This window comes from Phyllostomus hastatus, unplaced genomic scaffold, assembly GCF_019186645.2.
Source record: "Phyllostomus hastatus isolate PE091 unplaced genomic scaffold, TTU_PhHast_1.1 phas_contig_37, whole genome shotgun sequence".
Taxonomy (NCBI): domain Eukaryota; kingdom Metazoa; phylum Chordata; class Mammalia; order Chiroptera; family Phyllostomidae; genus Phyllostomus; species Phyllostomus hastatus.
In genome coordinates this window covers 1,658,087-1,675,399 of record NW_025333867.1, presented here as the reverse complement: position 1 = coordinate 1,675,399, position 17,313 = coordinate 1,658,087, and the positions used below count along the sequence as shown (strand labels likewise).

The 17,313-nt window shown below is 39.8% G+C and overlaps 2 protein-coding genes across 5 annotated transcripts in view; one reads left to right on the top strand and one right to left on the bottom strand.

Moving 5' to 3' along the window:
• The window catches only part of FARS2 (phenylalanyl-tRNA synthetase 2, mitochondrial), a 545,053-nt gene extending 530,947 nt beyond the window's left edge, over positions 1-14,106 (bottom strand). Inside the window, exon 1 of one of the 2 annotated variants that reach the window (XM_045841682.1) lies at positions 13,973-14,106. The gene's annotated coding sequence lies outside the window, so the exon portion shown is untranslated. The remainder of the gene's footprint in view (positions 1-13,972) is intronic. The other variant, XM_045841681.1, reaches the window with a different exon arrangement.
• A 228-nt stretch (positions 14,107-14,334) lies between these two features.
• The window catches only part of LYRM4 (LYR motif containing 4), a 164,200-nt gene continuing 161,221 nt past the window's right edge, over positions 14,335-17,313 (top strand). The window contains exons 1-2 of one of the 3 annotated variants that reach the window (XM_045841684.1): positions 14,335-14,449; positions 14,955-15,033. In XM_045841684.1, the coding sequence (XP_045697640.1) occupies positions 14,993-15,033 (41 nt within the window). In that variant the 5' untranslated portion in view covers positions 14,335-14,449; positions 14,955-14,992. Of the gene's footprint in view, positions 15,034-17,313 lie in introns of all 3 variants that reach the window. The other 2 variants (XM_045841683.1, XM_045841685.1) reach the window with 2 other exon arrangements.

Sequence of the window (17,313 nt, the reverse complement as noted above, 5' to 3'; positions counted from 1 at the left end):
CCCTTCACTCTCCTCTACTTACCCCACTCTTCAAACTTGGCAGGGGCCTAAGTAGTAGAGAGCTAGCTCAGGAGAAAAGGATAAGTAGAGGAAAAGAAAAAAAGCCATACACATTCCACCAACTCTTCGCATTGCAAGGTCCTTTCAAGGGGGAATGGGTGAGGAAGTAAGTTCTCGTACAGAGTGTTTGACTTATGTTTCATAGATCACCTAAGTTCAACATATTGGTTACATATGAAATATCACTAAACCACAGACAGACAGACACAATAATGGGTGGCCACGTGTACATATGTCCACAATGTCTCTTCCTTATACTATAAATCACTTCTACCAATAAAAACACAACAACGAAGCAGAGAAGGAAAATAACTAGAACTGAGACCTACACTAGTCTGAAGCAGTCCAATTAGAATATTAAAAAGCAGCAGACACAAAATCTAGGCTGGGTAAGGAGAGAAGACATGAGAGGGATATGGCACAATGAAAAGGGGAGAAAGCCCAATGGATTCTAGGTCCTGGTGGAGAGTAGCAGTATCAGAAAGAGTAAGGTGAAAGGTGGGTATAGCAAAGTAAAAGAAATGCTTAAATTGAGAGTATGGAAGAGGTTTAGTCAATAAAATGTGTTTAACTCCAAATCTCAGCCGGCCATGTACTATTTATTTATGTCTCCTCGTTCTATACCAGCAATTTTCAACCGGTGTGCTGCAAGATTTTTAAAAACATACAATACCTAACTATTTTAGTCCAGGGCACTGACTTCTTCTCCCTTAGACTATCGATGGAAAAAAAAAAAAATGACAACAGCCAACACAATGGTAGCCATCAAGTATGAATGAATCAAAATTACACCTATTTTTTGGTCAAATAAGCAAAAAATATATTTTTGTTTATGCTACAGAATTCTAGTAATTATTTTGTGTATGTCATGAGATTAAAAAGGTTAAAAATCGCTGTTCATACGATTGTTACAAGCATTAGATAAGGAAACACATTAAGCAGCTAGCCCCAAACCTGGTATAAAATAAGCAAAGAGTAGTCCCTTCAGTGCAAACAGGAGCTAATGAGCTATGAGCCAGGAACATCCAAGAGTATGAGCCAGGAACACCGAGAGGTGAAAGGAAAAAACAACTGAGCTATTATAACAGAGCCATACACATTTTAAAATTCACATTACTTAGCTTCAAATACAAGAATTCTGTAGCATGAAAGAAATCCAATTTTGAGAGGAAAGAAATAAGAAAACCAAGGAACATTAGTAAATCATGAAACTGCAGCACTAGTAAGATATTATATTGAATTATTGACCAGTCATTTGGTAAATATTTATTGAATTTTATGCAAAGCACAATCAATCTAATAATTTATTTCAGCACCTATCTGCTAATAATGTTATATAGCACATAGACAAATTTAGAGGCAGATCAGAGGTAAAATAGGTGGATCGACTTAACTGATTGCTCATATATATTTACAAAGAGGGGTGGGACCAAGGATGACCCTCTTAGAAGAAGAACAAATGTCCACTGAGTGATGAGAGGACACGCCTCTGCCACACGCAGAGCATACGAATGTGTTCTGCAACCTCGGAAGAGACTGAAACATAGCAGTTAACCTGGCAGAAATATCCTAGCATTACTATGATCTAACCAGGAGTCCATAACCTTCAGTCTGCGAATAAATTCTAACTTTGAAAAATTATCTAATCTCCATAAAATCAGACAAAGCTTTAACGTCTGCTGTACAATTCAAAATTACTTAAAAACATTAGTCACAGTAGCTTTTGATCAATGCACATTTTTCCAATCATGAAACTACCTGCATATATTTGAAAAATAGGAGGACAAGCATATGACAGAAAGAGGAATTCACAAACCTTTTCTCTCAATGGCTCCTACAGTTGCTTAGCACACAGACTGGAAACCACTGTTCTACCTGATTGAGTTAATTGACAGGACCGTGAATCTTTGAAAACTCATGTTCTTCAGCCTTAAACTGCAGAACCTGCAGTATAGTGGTTCTAGGGGAAAAACTGATACTGCATTTGAAAAATGGTTTGGAGAGATTCTAGCACAATAAAACCAAAGCAAAAGTTTTATCAAATTACTGATCAAGTAGCAAATATTCAATGAATACATCTTTATGCATAGTAATGTTCATTCACTCTAATCATATTCATTTAAGTATTTACACACTAATTATACTTTTTCAAGCACAGGACCAAAGAGAATGTAAAATAACCTAACCCTTGGACAACTAGGGCTTGAAAACAAATGCCTTCCCAGAGGTAAAACAGAGTACACTGTAGGAAGACGCTAAGTATTTAAAATAAGAATTCAATGAAAATTATTTGATTTCTTAAGGCTGCTTTCAGGTTTCATACCACCAACTCAAATATGGCATGATATAATCTGGATAATACAAACATTATGGAAACAAATAGTCCTCACTTCAAGTACCTAATCTGCCATAAGGACTGGGGCCACTTCTTGAAATTCTCAAATCCTCAGGATTTTGTTTTGTTTTGTCTTTGGTAAAATTTGGGTAACGTGCCTACCTCATTCAATTAGTATGAGAACCAAGTAAGAAAGTGTGTCAGATGTCCTTGCAATGCCTACCAATGGTTAGAAAATGTTTGGAAAGGAAGAGGACTCTAGGTATTGTCTGTGACCCTCAGGAAAATCTGGCACATGAGACTCAGGACTACATAATACTGACATGTGATCATTCTTCCTTCTCACAGGGGCAGACTGTTAACAGATTATTACTGTCTTAACCCAGGGAAGGCAGCACTGCAACTCCTTCCCTAGGACAGGCTGCAAAGCTGCAACCAGTAAGACTAAGGGAAAAAGTCTACAATCTCCTGCTCTGAAATACCTGATTGCTTTATGTTCATATTAATATTCAGAAGCTTTCTTTCAGAAGCCCAAACAATATAAAATTGTGATTAGATATAACTATGTGCCCACAGTTTCTCTATTGAGTAAAACAATAAAAGTTAGAGCCCCTCCCTCCTTCCCACACTTCAGGACAGCCAACTAGTCATGCAGAGAGATTGGACCCTAAAGCACAAAGAGCCCTTTAGTTGGATCACACTGGCACTGCCACCCCAAATCTCCTATTGCAGATGAAGCCACAGCAGATTAGAGACCCAGAGTCATCTAGACTATTAAACAATCAAAACTCACAAAACAATATACAAATGATGTATTATAGAACTGTATTCCTGAAACCTATAATTTTATTAACCAATGTCACCCCAATAAATTCAATTAAAAAAAAAAAAACCTCTGGGCAGAGGGCTGCAAAGATAGAGGGATCCTTAGGGAATGAAGGATAAGTTAAGTCTTTGATGAGCTCCAGATTCTTGGTTCTTACAGTATCTATCTCTTTACAAACAAAGCAATCTAGTGTCTTGTCAGGAGAGGAAGGCCTCCCTAATTCTGGAAGATCCTAAGACACAAGGGTATACAAAGTAACATTGTCATCACAAACTACTGTACCCCAGAGGATGACCATATGCCTTTGTTTCCCTAAGACAGTTCAGGCATGCCTGTGTCCCGGCATCATTACTTACTAGCACCCACTTTCAATGATCTCAGTGTCTTGACTTAGGAAATAAATTATATAATCACCCAAATATTAAACTACCTGCCTAAAATGATATACAAAAGCTTGAGACAGCTGTGAAATGTAACCAAATTGACAACATCCTAGTCAAGTTTTCTCCCTTCCTATCAAATACACACAACACTTACAATCATTTCAAAAATGTACAATAAATCTCCCTTAGAAACAGTAAAACTATTACCAACAGTCTAGGGTTACAGCCTGCTGAAACTGAAAAAACTTATTTAAAATTATCCCCATTATAAGTCAGTAACTTGAGTCAATAATTCATACAGCCTCTCCTGAGAACAACTACTCTTTTAGAAAGAAAACAGAGATTCTAAATGCAATTTCAAATAACATGCCTAGTACCCAAGCACAATAACCTGCTAAAATGAGAATTATTTCCATGCTTCCAAGGATATCCAAAACACAAAATAAAAATGTTCACTACCAGGGGCTCTTCATGTCAAATTAGAAAAATAGTGCCAATAAAGCTTGTTTTAACACAGTGCAAAATTGTAGGAGAATAACTCCTAACACAAGCAAAAATGCATCCAAAATACTTACCACTTTTCTGAACAAACTTCCAAGATGCTTGTGCAGTTAGTATTCTAAGGATTATGCTACTACCCGTTACAAAGTCTAACCTGAAACCATAACCAGGAGGGAACAATATCACCTGAACATATAAAACAAACTCTGCTGTGGCTGAAATCTCATGTCACCTAAAATTGGTGGTAGTGGTAGAACAGGAAGATGGAAGACGCAGGAATCTAAGGATTTCAGTCTTCTTTCATTTAATCATCCAAGAAATGTTTACTCAACACCCACTAGGCACTACAGCTCCAATAACAAACTAGTCCCTGCCCCCTTATGCTGGGAGAAACCAACATGAAACCATTAACTTACAATGGTACAGGTATATAATTTTAAAATATAAAAAGTTAATGTAGCCCTGGTCTGTGTGTCTCAGTTGGTTGGAGCATTGTTCCATAAACAAAAAGGTCACAGCTTTGATTCCCAGCCAGGGCACATGCCTAGGTTGTGGGTTCAGTCCCCGGTAGGGGCACGTAATGAGAGGCAATTGATGGGATGTTTCTCTGCTTCTCTCTCTGCCTCCCTTCTCCTCTCTCTAAAATCAAGAACATGTCCTTGGATGAGGATAAAAAAAAAGTTGCAATAAAGAATAAAATGCTACAAGAAAAAATAATAAAAAGGAAAGGTGTAATTTAAACTGAGGTTAGGGACCACCTTGCTGAAAATGGGTAAGGTAAGTAGTAAGTAGTAGAAATGAAGAATATGGAAGAAACTCAATTATAAAAGAGAGGGATCCTCATGTACAAAAGTCCTAAAGTGCAAAAAAAGAAACTTATCCTGTGTGTACACATAACCGATTTCTATAAAGAAAATACATGAGAAGATGGAGATGAGAAGATGAAAAATGCTTCACTTCCTGGCACAACCAAAAGGATAACCACTAATTTAAAAAAAGAGACCAGGACTGCCAGAAAACCATTTGCATGGAAGTCCAATATATGTCCAGGCAGCAGCTGTCAGACTGCACGGGCAGTCCCACATTCACCACAGACAACCCCAGAGGAACAACGGGGGAGTGAGAGAGACTCTGAAAACCCAGGGCATTAGCCAGGGATACTAAAGACTCAAAATCCCAGACTGTAAAAAAATCTGTGGGGACAGTGGCAGGAGAAACTCCAGCCTCACAGGAGAGTTTGTTGGAGAGACCCACAGGGTCCTAGAATGTACACAAACCAACCAACCCAGGAATCTGCACCAGAAGGGCCCATTTTGCTTGTGGGTAGCAGAGGAAGGGACTGAAAGTGGGGAGAGAACCAAGCAAACAGCACTGTTCCCTCTCTGGCCCCTCCCCCACATACATTGCCATAATGCAGCAAATAGGGTAGTCCCATCCTGGCGAATACCTAAAGTTCCACCCCCTTACCACATTAACGAGTGCCCCCAGACAAAGACATATGACCCAAATGAAAGAAAGAATCAAAACTCCAGAAAAAGAACTAAGTGATGAGGAGATAGACAACTTACTAGGTGCATGGTTCAAAACACTGGTAATCAGGATGCTCACAAAAATGATTGAGCTTGGTCGCAAAATGAAGGAAGAAATGAAGTTTACACAAAGTAAAATAAAGGAAAATGTACAGGGAACCTACAGTGAAGGGAGGAAATTGGGACTCAAATCAACAATTCATAACAAAAGGAAGAAATAAGCATCCACCCGGAACAGAACGAAGAAACAAGAATTCAAAAAAATGAGGAGAGGCTTAGGAACTTCTGAGACAACTTACAATGCTCCAACATCCAAATCATAGGGATGCCAGAAAAAGAAGAGGAAGAACAAGAAATTGAAAACTTATTTGAACAAATAATGGAAAACTTCCCCAATCTGGCAAAGGAAATAAACTTCCAGGAAGTCCGGTAAGCTCCGAGTCCCAAAGAAACTGGACATAAGGAGGAGCACACCAAGACACAACATAATTAAGTTACCCGATATTAAAAGTAAGGAGAGAATCTTAAAAACAGCAAAGGGAGAGAGTTACCTACAAAGGAGTTCCCATAAGACTATCAGCTGATTTCTTAAACGAAACATTGCAGGCAAGAAGGGGCTGGAAAGAAGTATTTGAAGTTATGAAAGGCAAGGACCTACATCCATGAGTACTCTATCCAGCAAGCCTATTATTTAGAATGGAAGGGCAGATAAAGTGCTTCCCAGATAAGGTCAAGTTAAAGGAGTTCATCATCACCAAGCTCTTATTACATGAACTGTTAAAGGGACTTATCTAAGAAAATGAAGAAGATCAAAAATACGAATAGTAAAATGACAACAAACTCACAACTATCAACAGAACCTAAAAACACAAAAACTAAAACAAAAAGGAACTAAGCAAACAACTATGACAGGAACAGAATCACAGAAATAGAGATCACATGGAGGGTTATCAGTGAGGAGGGGAAAAGGGAGAATGGCGGGAAAGGTACAGGGAATGGGAAGCATGACTGGTAGGCACAAAATAGACAGAGGAAGGTTAAGAATAGTATAGGAAATGGAGTAGCCAAAGAACTTGTATGTACAACCCACAGACATGGACTAAGACTGTGGCGGTGCGGGGGGGGGGGGGGGGCATGGTTAGGGGGGAACGCTGGAGGGAGGGGAGTGCAGGGAGGAGGAGGATAAAGGAAAGAAAAAACTGGGACAACTGGAATAGCATAATCAATAAAATATACTTCTAAAAAAAAGAAAGTAAAAAAAACACACACACACAAAAATATCCCAAAGCTTCATAAGGAACATAGAGAAAATGACCTTAAATTGGCAAGTGTACTAACAACTTTAGCAAGGCTGAAGCAATGAAACTCTATTTCTGCCACTACGTCAAGATGTACTGAGTTGCATGATAGCCCAAATTATCATGGGTTAAGACAGAAAGATATTCCATTTTTACTTAACATGAAGTCTGAAGGTATCCAGTTCCAGGGTTCATTCAGCAGATCACAGAAGTCAGGGCCTTCAGTTAGAATCTTCTATTCTCGTGTCCTGTCCCTCAGGTTTGTTCCCTCAGGACACAAGATGGCTGCCGAGCTTCAAGCATGAAAGTCATAAACACTTGGGCACAGGCACTTGTTTGCAGGTGCTCAGAGATTTGAAATAGATAACTATGCCCATACTTCAAAATGACAGGGAGGGAAGAAGGTGTGCTGCCTGGTGACCTTCTACCTCATGGCCTGTTTTCCCTTTCCCCTGCACTCAGAATTCAATTCTAGGAATTTTCATAAAGACAATCCCCCCAATAAACATATCTTCAGTAAATGAAGCTAACTCTGTATTACTGCCTGCCAATATTACTGTAATCCATTTCATACAAGCAAGGCTATTACGACTCTTAAATATTATTAGTTAACTCAAGCTCACAAGTACACATACAGGACACAGGTTTGCCAAGCTGAATTGCCTCAGTTGTGTTCAACAAATACATTTTTATATTCAAGTTATAAAATACTAAATTATATCAAAGTATTCACCATAATGGTAAATAAAACATGAACTGTTTAGCTTCTGTTGGTAATAACATTCTCCAGTACAGAACTGCAATGGACTGAATGTTTATGTCCCCCCTAAAATTCATGTTAAAAACCAATGGTATGAGGAGACAGAGCTTTTGAGAAATGATCAGATCATGAGGCCTCAGAATGGGATTAGTGGTCTTGTAATAGAGGCCCCAGAAAGATCCCTTGCCCCTTACACCATGTGAGAACACCAAGAAAAGTAGAACTTCTGTGAACCAGGAAGTCCTCACCAGACACTGAATCTGCTGGCACCTGGATATTGTACTTCCCAGCCTCCGGAACTGTGAGAAATAAATTTCTGTTGTTATAAGCTACCCAGTTTATGAAACTTTATTATAGTAGCCCAAAGACAAGTATCAAAGACTGTGAGATAACAGACAATATACACACACGCACGCGCACACACACACGTTTCTGACACAGAGCTCCTAAAGCTTTTGTAATTTCCTAAATGGTAATATCACTGGGAGCATCTCTTGTTCTAATAGTTGTCTTTGACTCCGTTCCTAACACAAGGCTCCTAAACCCTTGTCAATTCCCATGTAGTAAGAGCACCAGGAGGATGTTTTATTTTCATGAGGTGACTCTGGGCAGGCTCCTGGATAGGGAGCCTGGTCACCTGAAAGAACCATGATTAGAAGCTTGGAACTTTTAACTCAGCTCCCTAACTTCTCTAGTGAAGGAAGAGGGGGCTGGAAATTAAGTTAATAACTGATCATGCGGATCAGGAAGCCTCCATAAAATCCCAATAGTATGGGGTTTGGAGAGGGTCCAGGAGGGTGACACATCCACACTGGGAAGATGACGCACCCCAACTCCACAGGGAAAGAAGCTTCTGTGCTTCCCAGACCTCATCCTATGGAACTCTTAATCTGGTTGTTCATGGCATCCTTTATCATATCCTTTAATAAACTGGTAAATATGTTTCCCTGAATTCTGTGACCCACTCTTACAAATTAATCAAGCCTGAGGAGGTCATGGGAACTTCCAATTTGTAATCAAATCAAACAGCTATGGGTAACCTGGGGGTCTACTACATGCAACTGCCATCTGAAAAAGGCAGTCTGGTGAAATCCGATGCTATCTCTGGGTAATGTCAGAATTGAGTTGAATTTTAAGACATCCAGCAGGTATTCCAGTGAATTGCTTGGTATAAGGGGAAAAAAACCTAACCATTTGGTGACCAGAAACGAAGGGCTCTGTGTGAATAATAAAGAAGAAACACAGGAAAGAAACACACAATAAGGAATAACCGTAAGTTTTTCCTTAAAAAAGACAAGATTGTCCTTCCAAGAAATCGGTTAACTTCACAAAACTCAGTATTGTATATCTTGAGACGCTAACAAAGTGTTTTGCCAGTGATTAGCAAAACGCAGGCATTTTATTTCTAAACAAAGAGTCAACATTGAGAATCCTACATGTTTTCTGTAAACAACCAACTGATCTGGACAAACAAGAGATGGCAGCTATTACTCCCCCTTCAAAGAAGTCAATCAGTACTCCAAATGTACCTTCAGAAGAATTACTGAAATGATATGTTTGTGAAGTCCCCAACAAAGCTTCCAGGAGAGAAAATTAACTCAATAAATAATAGCTATCATTATCACATGTAGAGCTACTCTGATGAACAAATTATTCTAAAATATCCAGACAATATAAAAACATTATTCCTAAAATTTATTCCTCATAACTAGTAAAAAGCGAAAAATGAAGGTAATCTGTAACAGAATTATTTCCATATACCACAGGGTAAAAGACTCCCCATGTTGGTGGGATTTTGTACTAAAAAAAGATAACAAAGAATTTGGAGGCTTTTACTTACTGAATTTAGAGAGAGAGAGGTGGGGAGAGAGAAAGAGGAAGTAAGAGAGAGAGAAAAAACATCAATTTGTTATTTCACTTATTTATGCATTCATTGGTTGATTCTTGTATGTGCCCTGAATAGGGATCAATCTGGCAACCTTGGGGATAACACTCCAATCTACTGAGCCACCTAGCCAGGGTTAGAAGGCAAAGAATTAATTTTAAAAAGAAAGATCCTCTAGAATTGAGTGACATTGGATACACTTTACCAAAAAATCAATTGTCAATCTTAATGTTGCTGCCCACAACTAAGGGAACCCTTAGCCTCCAATCAATTAAGCATTATTTCTCAGAGAACAGGTTATCTTAAGATTTGAAGAGCTTTCACAGAAATTTGAGTGTCAGAAAATGCCCCCAAAAAGTAATGTCTCTCACACGTACAACCAGACAACCTAAAAAAAGGCACTAAGTCTTTTCAAAGAGATGTTATAGAAAAAATTATGTAAATTTATCTTAAAAGACTAAAGCCTAGCATAAAAATCAACATTTGAGAGTCTCTGGGTATTTATAATAGTTCCTATACAAACCATTTAGCTTTACAAATAAGTGAGAATCCAACTAAATTAAAATTCAACTATGACTAAAATTCACCCATTTTATTCAAGAAAAAATTAATAAACTTCAGATTCCTGAAGCTGGCACTGAAGACCTTCTATGAAAGTATAGCTTCATAGTTACATCACCTCCTGGGCCAATGTCTACCCCGAGCTGCTTCCTAGCTGTATAACTCCAGCTCAATAATCTAATCTCTCAGTTTTCCTTCCCTTAAATGAAGGTAACAGCTTTCCCATCAGGTCTCCAAAGGACTCACTGAGGTCATATAAGAACGCAGCTGCTATCTACCAGGTGTATCTCACTATACTTACCCTCGTGGCCATGCCTGCTCTAAATAAATCCTTCCTATGTTTTCCAGGCCAAGATTTTTCCCTTGACCTCACTCAGGCCCTCTCTTCTCTACCCTTTCAAGGGTAAACCTTTCTGCAGTAGCCACCCTACCACCACACCCACACATCCAAGTCCTGTAATTCCCTTCAAAGCCCAGCTCAAACCTAAACTTCTCAAGCTCTACATCAACACTACCTCTTCCATAAAGTCCCCTAATTCTCACAGATCACTGTTTCTCTACCCTGTCTTCATTCAATCCTGTGGGGATTTAAAAAATAAAAATTCCAGAAGGTCAGGCCTCAGCCATGTTTTGTTGGTCTGAGGTGTGGACCAGAAATCAGCTCTGAAGTGACTTCTTCATGCTTTGAAACCTCATAACACTTCACAAGCACATCCCTTGCAAGACTTTGTACTTTCAACTGCATATTTTAATTACAAACAAATTGTATTTAAACTATAACTCTTGGAAAACGGGATCAGTATTTGATTTTATCCTCAAGTATCCACAAGAACAGTGACTTGAACTACCAGACTAGTCAACTATCATTGAATGGGGAGGCAAAGAAAGAGAATTTTAATACTCATCAAATATATAATTCAAAAATATGGTTTGAAGCAAAAGCCTACCAAAAAAAAAGCCTATCACCACCTGAAAAACTAATCGATATTTCAACAGCTCAGATGTTAAGTTCTGCCTGACACATGTGACCTAGCCAATGTATAATATGAGGAGAAATGACATATCCCCAAAACAGGAAACATGATTAAAATAAAGCAGGTGCAGGGATAACCATGTCTTGGGTCTCCCCAGACATCCAACTGCTTAAAATTCCCTGAATTGATCATGCTCCCTTACGCCCCATGCTTTAAATGCACACCACAATCTCTAACACACTACTGTACATTCTTCACCTAGGTCTTACTACTCATTGTGAAAATACCTTCTATGATGGAAAGCTTTCCCGTAGGTCAAAATCCTAGTTTAAGTCCTTGCTCTGTACTCCCCTAACACTTGATAATACAGGGTCCAGCAGAAGTGAAGCTTGAGTGTGGTTGGGAAGGTATATGAATCTTACACAAGATAAACAGCAATTTGAACATTTCACCTAAAATGTTATATGGTGTGCTTGAGTGTCATATTGTTATGTTACAGAATTATATGCTTATGATTTTGTATTAAAAAAGGGGCGTTATTTTATGGACCCTGTGTTATCCCTATTATAGCACCTATCAAAAATTAATTATTACTCTGCTTATCTAGGTCCCTATTGGTTTCTACAAGGAGAGGGAGACTCCCATCACTTGACTCAATCATCTTGTATAAAGAATGGCACTTAGGAAGGTTTCAATAAATGGTAAATGAATAAATGAATGAATGAATGAATAAGGAAAGAACTTTAGTTTGTTCATCTGTAAAAATAAATGAGTTAATGTCCAAGGTCTCTTCCAGCTTCATATTCTACTAGAATAAAGAATCAATAAAATCAAATAACAATTATGTATAACAAAAACTTGGATCCATCTTTGGAGTTGAATAATATCTAAGTCATAGTATAACAAGTTGCTGGTTTATACAAGATTTTCTTTATATATCATTTTAATATTTAAGACTAAAGACAGCAAATTGTTGTTACATTTATTTTGCTTATTATGGTGAGAGAAATTTCTCTTCAAAAAACATTAAATGTTCATTAGCAATCTTAATTTTAACACAGGGTAATACATTTTACATAGGTAGGGGAAAAAACTATAGATATTTCATAACTATGGATAGGTGAATATTAAGAAAATACTTACATTTGAGGCCTAAACAATAATAAATGGGTTATTATCCAAGAGAATAGTCAGCCCAGAATAAATGACTATTAAAAGATATATGAGTAAGATCCATCCAGCTTCTGGCCCAATTCCACTTTCAACCTTGGATAGAGCAATTATTACTGAAAATAGTCATCTCTACAATGAAGATGTATAAAAGAAGAGCCTGGCTTTGGAATTTAATCATTCTTATTAATCTTTCAAGACAATGATATATAACATATGGTAAATTATTTACAATAAAATGAACGTTATTTTCTGTGAGGACTTAGCTTACAGTCAGCTGGGAAGCTATCACATTCCTAACCTTGTGCAAACAGGTGATTAAGCTATCCCAACAAACTAAACTTTACATATTTGTTTGGAAAGTCTTATATGACTACAACAAAGTTAAAGTCACTTAGATGCACTAATCATACACAGTAATGATTAAATTGCTTGAGAGTTACACATAAATAATTATTGTATAATTATCCCAACTTCATTTCCTAGATGAAAGCAAAATAGAATACAATCCCCACTATTTTTAAACAAGGCAGAATAATTTTCATGTTTTTTTCTTTGATAATTTTTTCTATTTTTAACTTGCATCAACGTTCAAGTTTTCCCAGATGTTACGTCTGTAATAACATGTGATTCCCTTGGTCTTAAAGCCTTTAAGTAATGCCAAAGGATAAACTCAAAATATTAAAAGCCTTTTCAATAAACCATAAGGAAATACTTGCCCCATGACCTGATCAACCTGCAAGAGTGACAGAAGCTCGGCTACCCTGTAAAAAAACTTTAAAACTCACTAATGGTAAAGGACAGAAAACTGTACTTGAACAATGATTAAAATTAGAAAAAAACACACAAACAAAAAATAAAAGAGAAAAAACTCACTAATGTATGAGACCTTTCAAAAATCAGATGGGAAGCTTAAAAGGATTTCAGTAAAAGTATTTTCCCTTCCATGCCTTTTTTAAAATGCCACTGCATTCTAACGAGTAACATAACAAGTATACAAAGAAAGTGTGGTAAGGTCAAAGAAGTATTTCGTCCCCTTAAATTCCTGAAAATTACGAAGTTGCTTTGATTTTGCAAGTGTCATTTCAAAACCACATGACCTTAAACAGAGGAACAAAACCATAATTCAGTGGTTGGATTAAAAGAGACATAAGTGCAAATTTGTTTCTTACCTACAAACTTATCCCTTTCTGTATTTGGGGGCAGAAAACTGTGGCTCTTCCTAACATGGATTACATACAGGAAGATTCCAGATACAAGTGCTTTGCAAATACAGTTAACAAAAACTAAATCAGGCTTCCCTGCGCCCAGTCCTACGTTCAAGGACCAAAACGACCAATTTTATCCACCACTGTAACATGATAGTTCAGAAAACTTTTACGTCTTCAGAAAACAGGCACGGGAGAAAAATCAGTCATGAAAAGCTTCAAGAGAAAACTTGCTCAACGACAGAGGGCTTGAATCCCTGAAGTTTGCCCAATTATTCACCCACGCCTAAAGCCCAGACCACCCCATCTTTTGTACACATGTATTAGATAACAAAACTCTAAACGGCTCATGACTGAAATGCAAAATCCCAAAAACTCAACAAATACCCCATAAAGAGAAAAAATCCATGGCAAAGTAACTCCATATCACACCAGCCGCCCACGTCGCACCCCAAGCGACAGCCAGACCGGCACTCACCCACCGTTCGCACGGGAGGCCCAGACCTGGGGCTTTTAAAATCTGGAACGCCGTAGGCTCCCTTACTCTCCTGAGAAAGATCCTTATCCCCACCTCAGAGCTCCGTTCAGAGCGTACTGGGCGCTGCCATTTTGACAATAAAGCGGCCCTTGCCCCGAGGCCCCTTACCCAGTAGCCCTGAGCGGAGCCGGAGCGCCAAGGAACCACTGACCCGTAGACTCGGCGCCCCGACGCCGTGGTGCCCGTGTGCAGAGAGTTGCCCCCACTCAGGGTACACCGACAGAGCGACCTTAGGAAAAGGACCCCGGAAACCCTAAACCGCCTCTCAGGCAGCGCCGAGGGGACCTCAGCGGGTGGGGCAACTGCAGCCAGTGGGTGTCCGAAGGCAAGCGTTCAGTTACCCGGACAACGAGGCCTCACGCCCAGCGGGGAAGCAACGGGGTGCTGTGCTTAGAAACTCAAAGGTCTTCGCCGTGACGCGGTACGGTTCCGACGAAGGAATCCTTTGACCCGCTGCACGTCCTCAGTACTCCTCAGTGCTCAACTCTCTAACCTCCTCCGTTCCGAAGGAGCGTTGCGCGGTGCACAAGCAGCCCCTAGGTCCCACGCCCATTGCCTAGCTCTGTCCCCTCTGGACCCCTACTGTTTCCCACCCTCAGCCCGTCCCCAGGCCTGCTACAATCCAGAGACTCCTTGGGAATACGCGAGCGCGACCGCCTTCCTCGTGGGCGCCTCCCCCTTAGCTGCCCGAAGCCCGCCTGCGCCCGCCTCCCCAAGCCGCGAGCAAGGCGGGTCGTCGTCTGCAGCGGCCCGAGGCGCGGCGGCTGCTGACCCAGGCTAAGGCCTGACCTGCTAGCGAGAGGAAACTCTGCTACATTTTGTTTCGTTCGTGGTTTTGCATAGGCTGAAACTTTGTGATTGGGTTAATCGCGGGACCTCCGCGAAAAGGACCCATTTATTTATTTTTTTTTTTTCCAAAATGGCAGCCTCCAGCCGCGCGCAGGTGTTAGATCTGTACCGGGCGATGCTGAGAGAGAGCAAGCATTTCAGCGCCTACAATTACAGGTGACCCGTCGGGCGGCGGGAGCCGGGAGGTCCGGGGTGCTGGCTGCCTGGGAATGTTTCCGAGTGCGGCGAGTCCGTGTCTTACGCCTGCGATCTTGGATAAGCGGACTCCAGCCGGCGAGCGTGGTCCTCTGGAACTTCTCGGGGAAGGACCGGGGACTTGCCCTTCATTGTGGCAAAGATGAATGTTGTGCGCCCCCTCCCCAAGTTGGATACCGCGGCTTGAGCTCTGGTAGTGTGGTTATTGGTGTGTTTCTGCCATAGGAAGGATGGACGTGGAAGCTGCAAGCATTTAAGTTAGCACCAGTTCGTTGTATACGTAGAACTTCCTACAGAATTGGTAGAGTTGACAGAAGTGTCCAGTCAGTAGCACAGGTCCACAAGCTAAAGGCTCGGTTACTCTGCCCACTCCTTTAATTCCTTACATGTGTTAGCCATTCATCACATGTGTTGCAAGAATCAAATCCGTGTACTTGGGATAATTGGTTGAAGCAGGAGTGGGAGAATTGGAAGGAGGAGGCACAAGTAGCAATAAAGTTATAAAGGTCTCACGAAAACCTCAGGCTCTGAAACGTTTATCGTGGCCTCACCAGGTGGGGAGCCAGCTACTAGGATCTTAGCAGCAGGAGAATGACAGTCTAAACTCTTAGCATCCTTAATATAGCGCACAACTTCTCTTCCTGCCCCATTCTCCTATTTGCTGAGTCCCTTATTCTAATTCTTTACTCTCTGTATCGTTTGTGCACTTTGGAGCCTCAGCTTGTGGACTTTTTTCTCTGCATTCTTTCAGATTTGGTGTCTTCTATTAACGACCTGATTCTCTCTGCATTTAAAACATATTCCCAAAGCTAGAGTCTGATGAGACCAGCTCATTTCATTATACCAGGTCTCACTTTTGGTGATTAGCCAGCCTGTGGATTGGGTTTCCAATGAACAAGGCCTACCCTTAGAACAGACCTGGTTAAGTAGTGCCCCGCTCCCTTCCGTATGAGCCGGCAGCCCCTTTGATGGGTAGACTACTACAACCTCAGCTGGCCAACAGAACACTAAACCTCTCAAGCAGTGACTGTCTAATTTTTAGATACCTGCAAGGAAAAGGAACATATGTTAACATCTAAATCATACTGATGAGATTATATCCACCTGGTCAGTTAGTTAAGCATTTCATGGGAGTGCATGGTTTTATTTAATGACTTTGGCTTTGGAAGGTAATGTTTGTAAATAGTAGTAAAATTAACCAAGTAGCACCAAGAAGTTAACCAAGTTTGTTGAAGGAACCCACAAAATATGCACATTAACATTTGGAAATCAATAATTTTCACCAGTTTGAAAGAAGATATTGTGTCATTTAAATTTGCTGAGAATAAACAAGAACTGGGGATCAGCACACAGGTCACACACTGGAAAGACAGCAGAGGGAAGATCTGGGAGCACATGGTAGAAAAGTCAAGTAGAAGCCCTCAGAATATAGAACCTTAGACAAGTCCTTCAACCTCAATGTTGTCATTTTCTTGCTTCTAAAATTAGCCTGATGTAGTAGATAGTCTCTAAGGACCCTTCCATTTCTAAAATTTCATTTGGAAATTACTTATGAGCCAGGTAGTGAAGTAGACATACAAGACTAAGTATTTCTAAAGTGAATAAATGCCAAGTCAACAGCAGTAAACTAGAGAAAGTCATTCAAGGCTGTACCTGGTAGGCAGAAAATTGAAAATGAGTTTCAGTGTGAACTACTATATAAGTCAATATACATTTAGAGAATAATTGTTCAAATTATACTTTCAGTAATGCTTTTGAGCTAAGTTTATTATCCTCATATAAATAAATTATCCAGAGGAATCTGGTAATCATTTTATACTGTTTCCTGAACTCATGGACCTAAACCCTGAGATTCCCACTAATATTATCTCCTAAGATAAATTTTTTAAAAACCTTGTTATAAAATATACCCTTCTTTTGTATTAAGGCTATGTCTCATGACTTTCAAAGACAGCCCTTCACACCTGTACTCTTCTACCTGGAATGGCTTTTAATCATCCTTGTCTTGAGTTTATCCCCTTCCTTTGAGATTCAGTTCATTCATGACCTTGGAACACAGGTTTCCCTGATTCTTCTCATTCCACATCTCCCAACACCATCTAAATGGGTTTTGTTTCTATGTATTCTTTTACTTCAGTGCTTTCAAAACAATCTGAAGAATTCTTTGTGCAGTGCCATAGCAGACCCTGAAGATAGAAAGATGAGAGCTTGGACTCAGCAAGGCACCTACCATCCATGGCT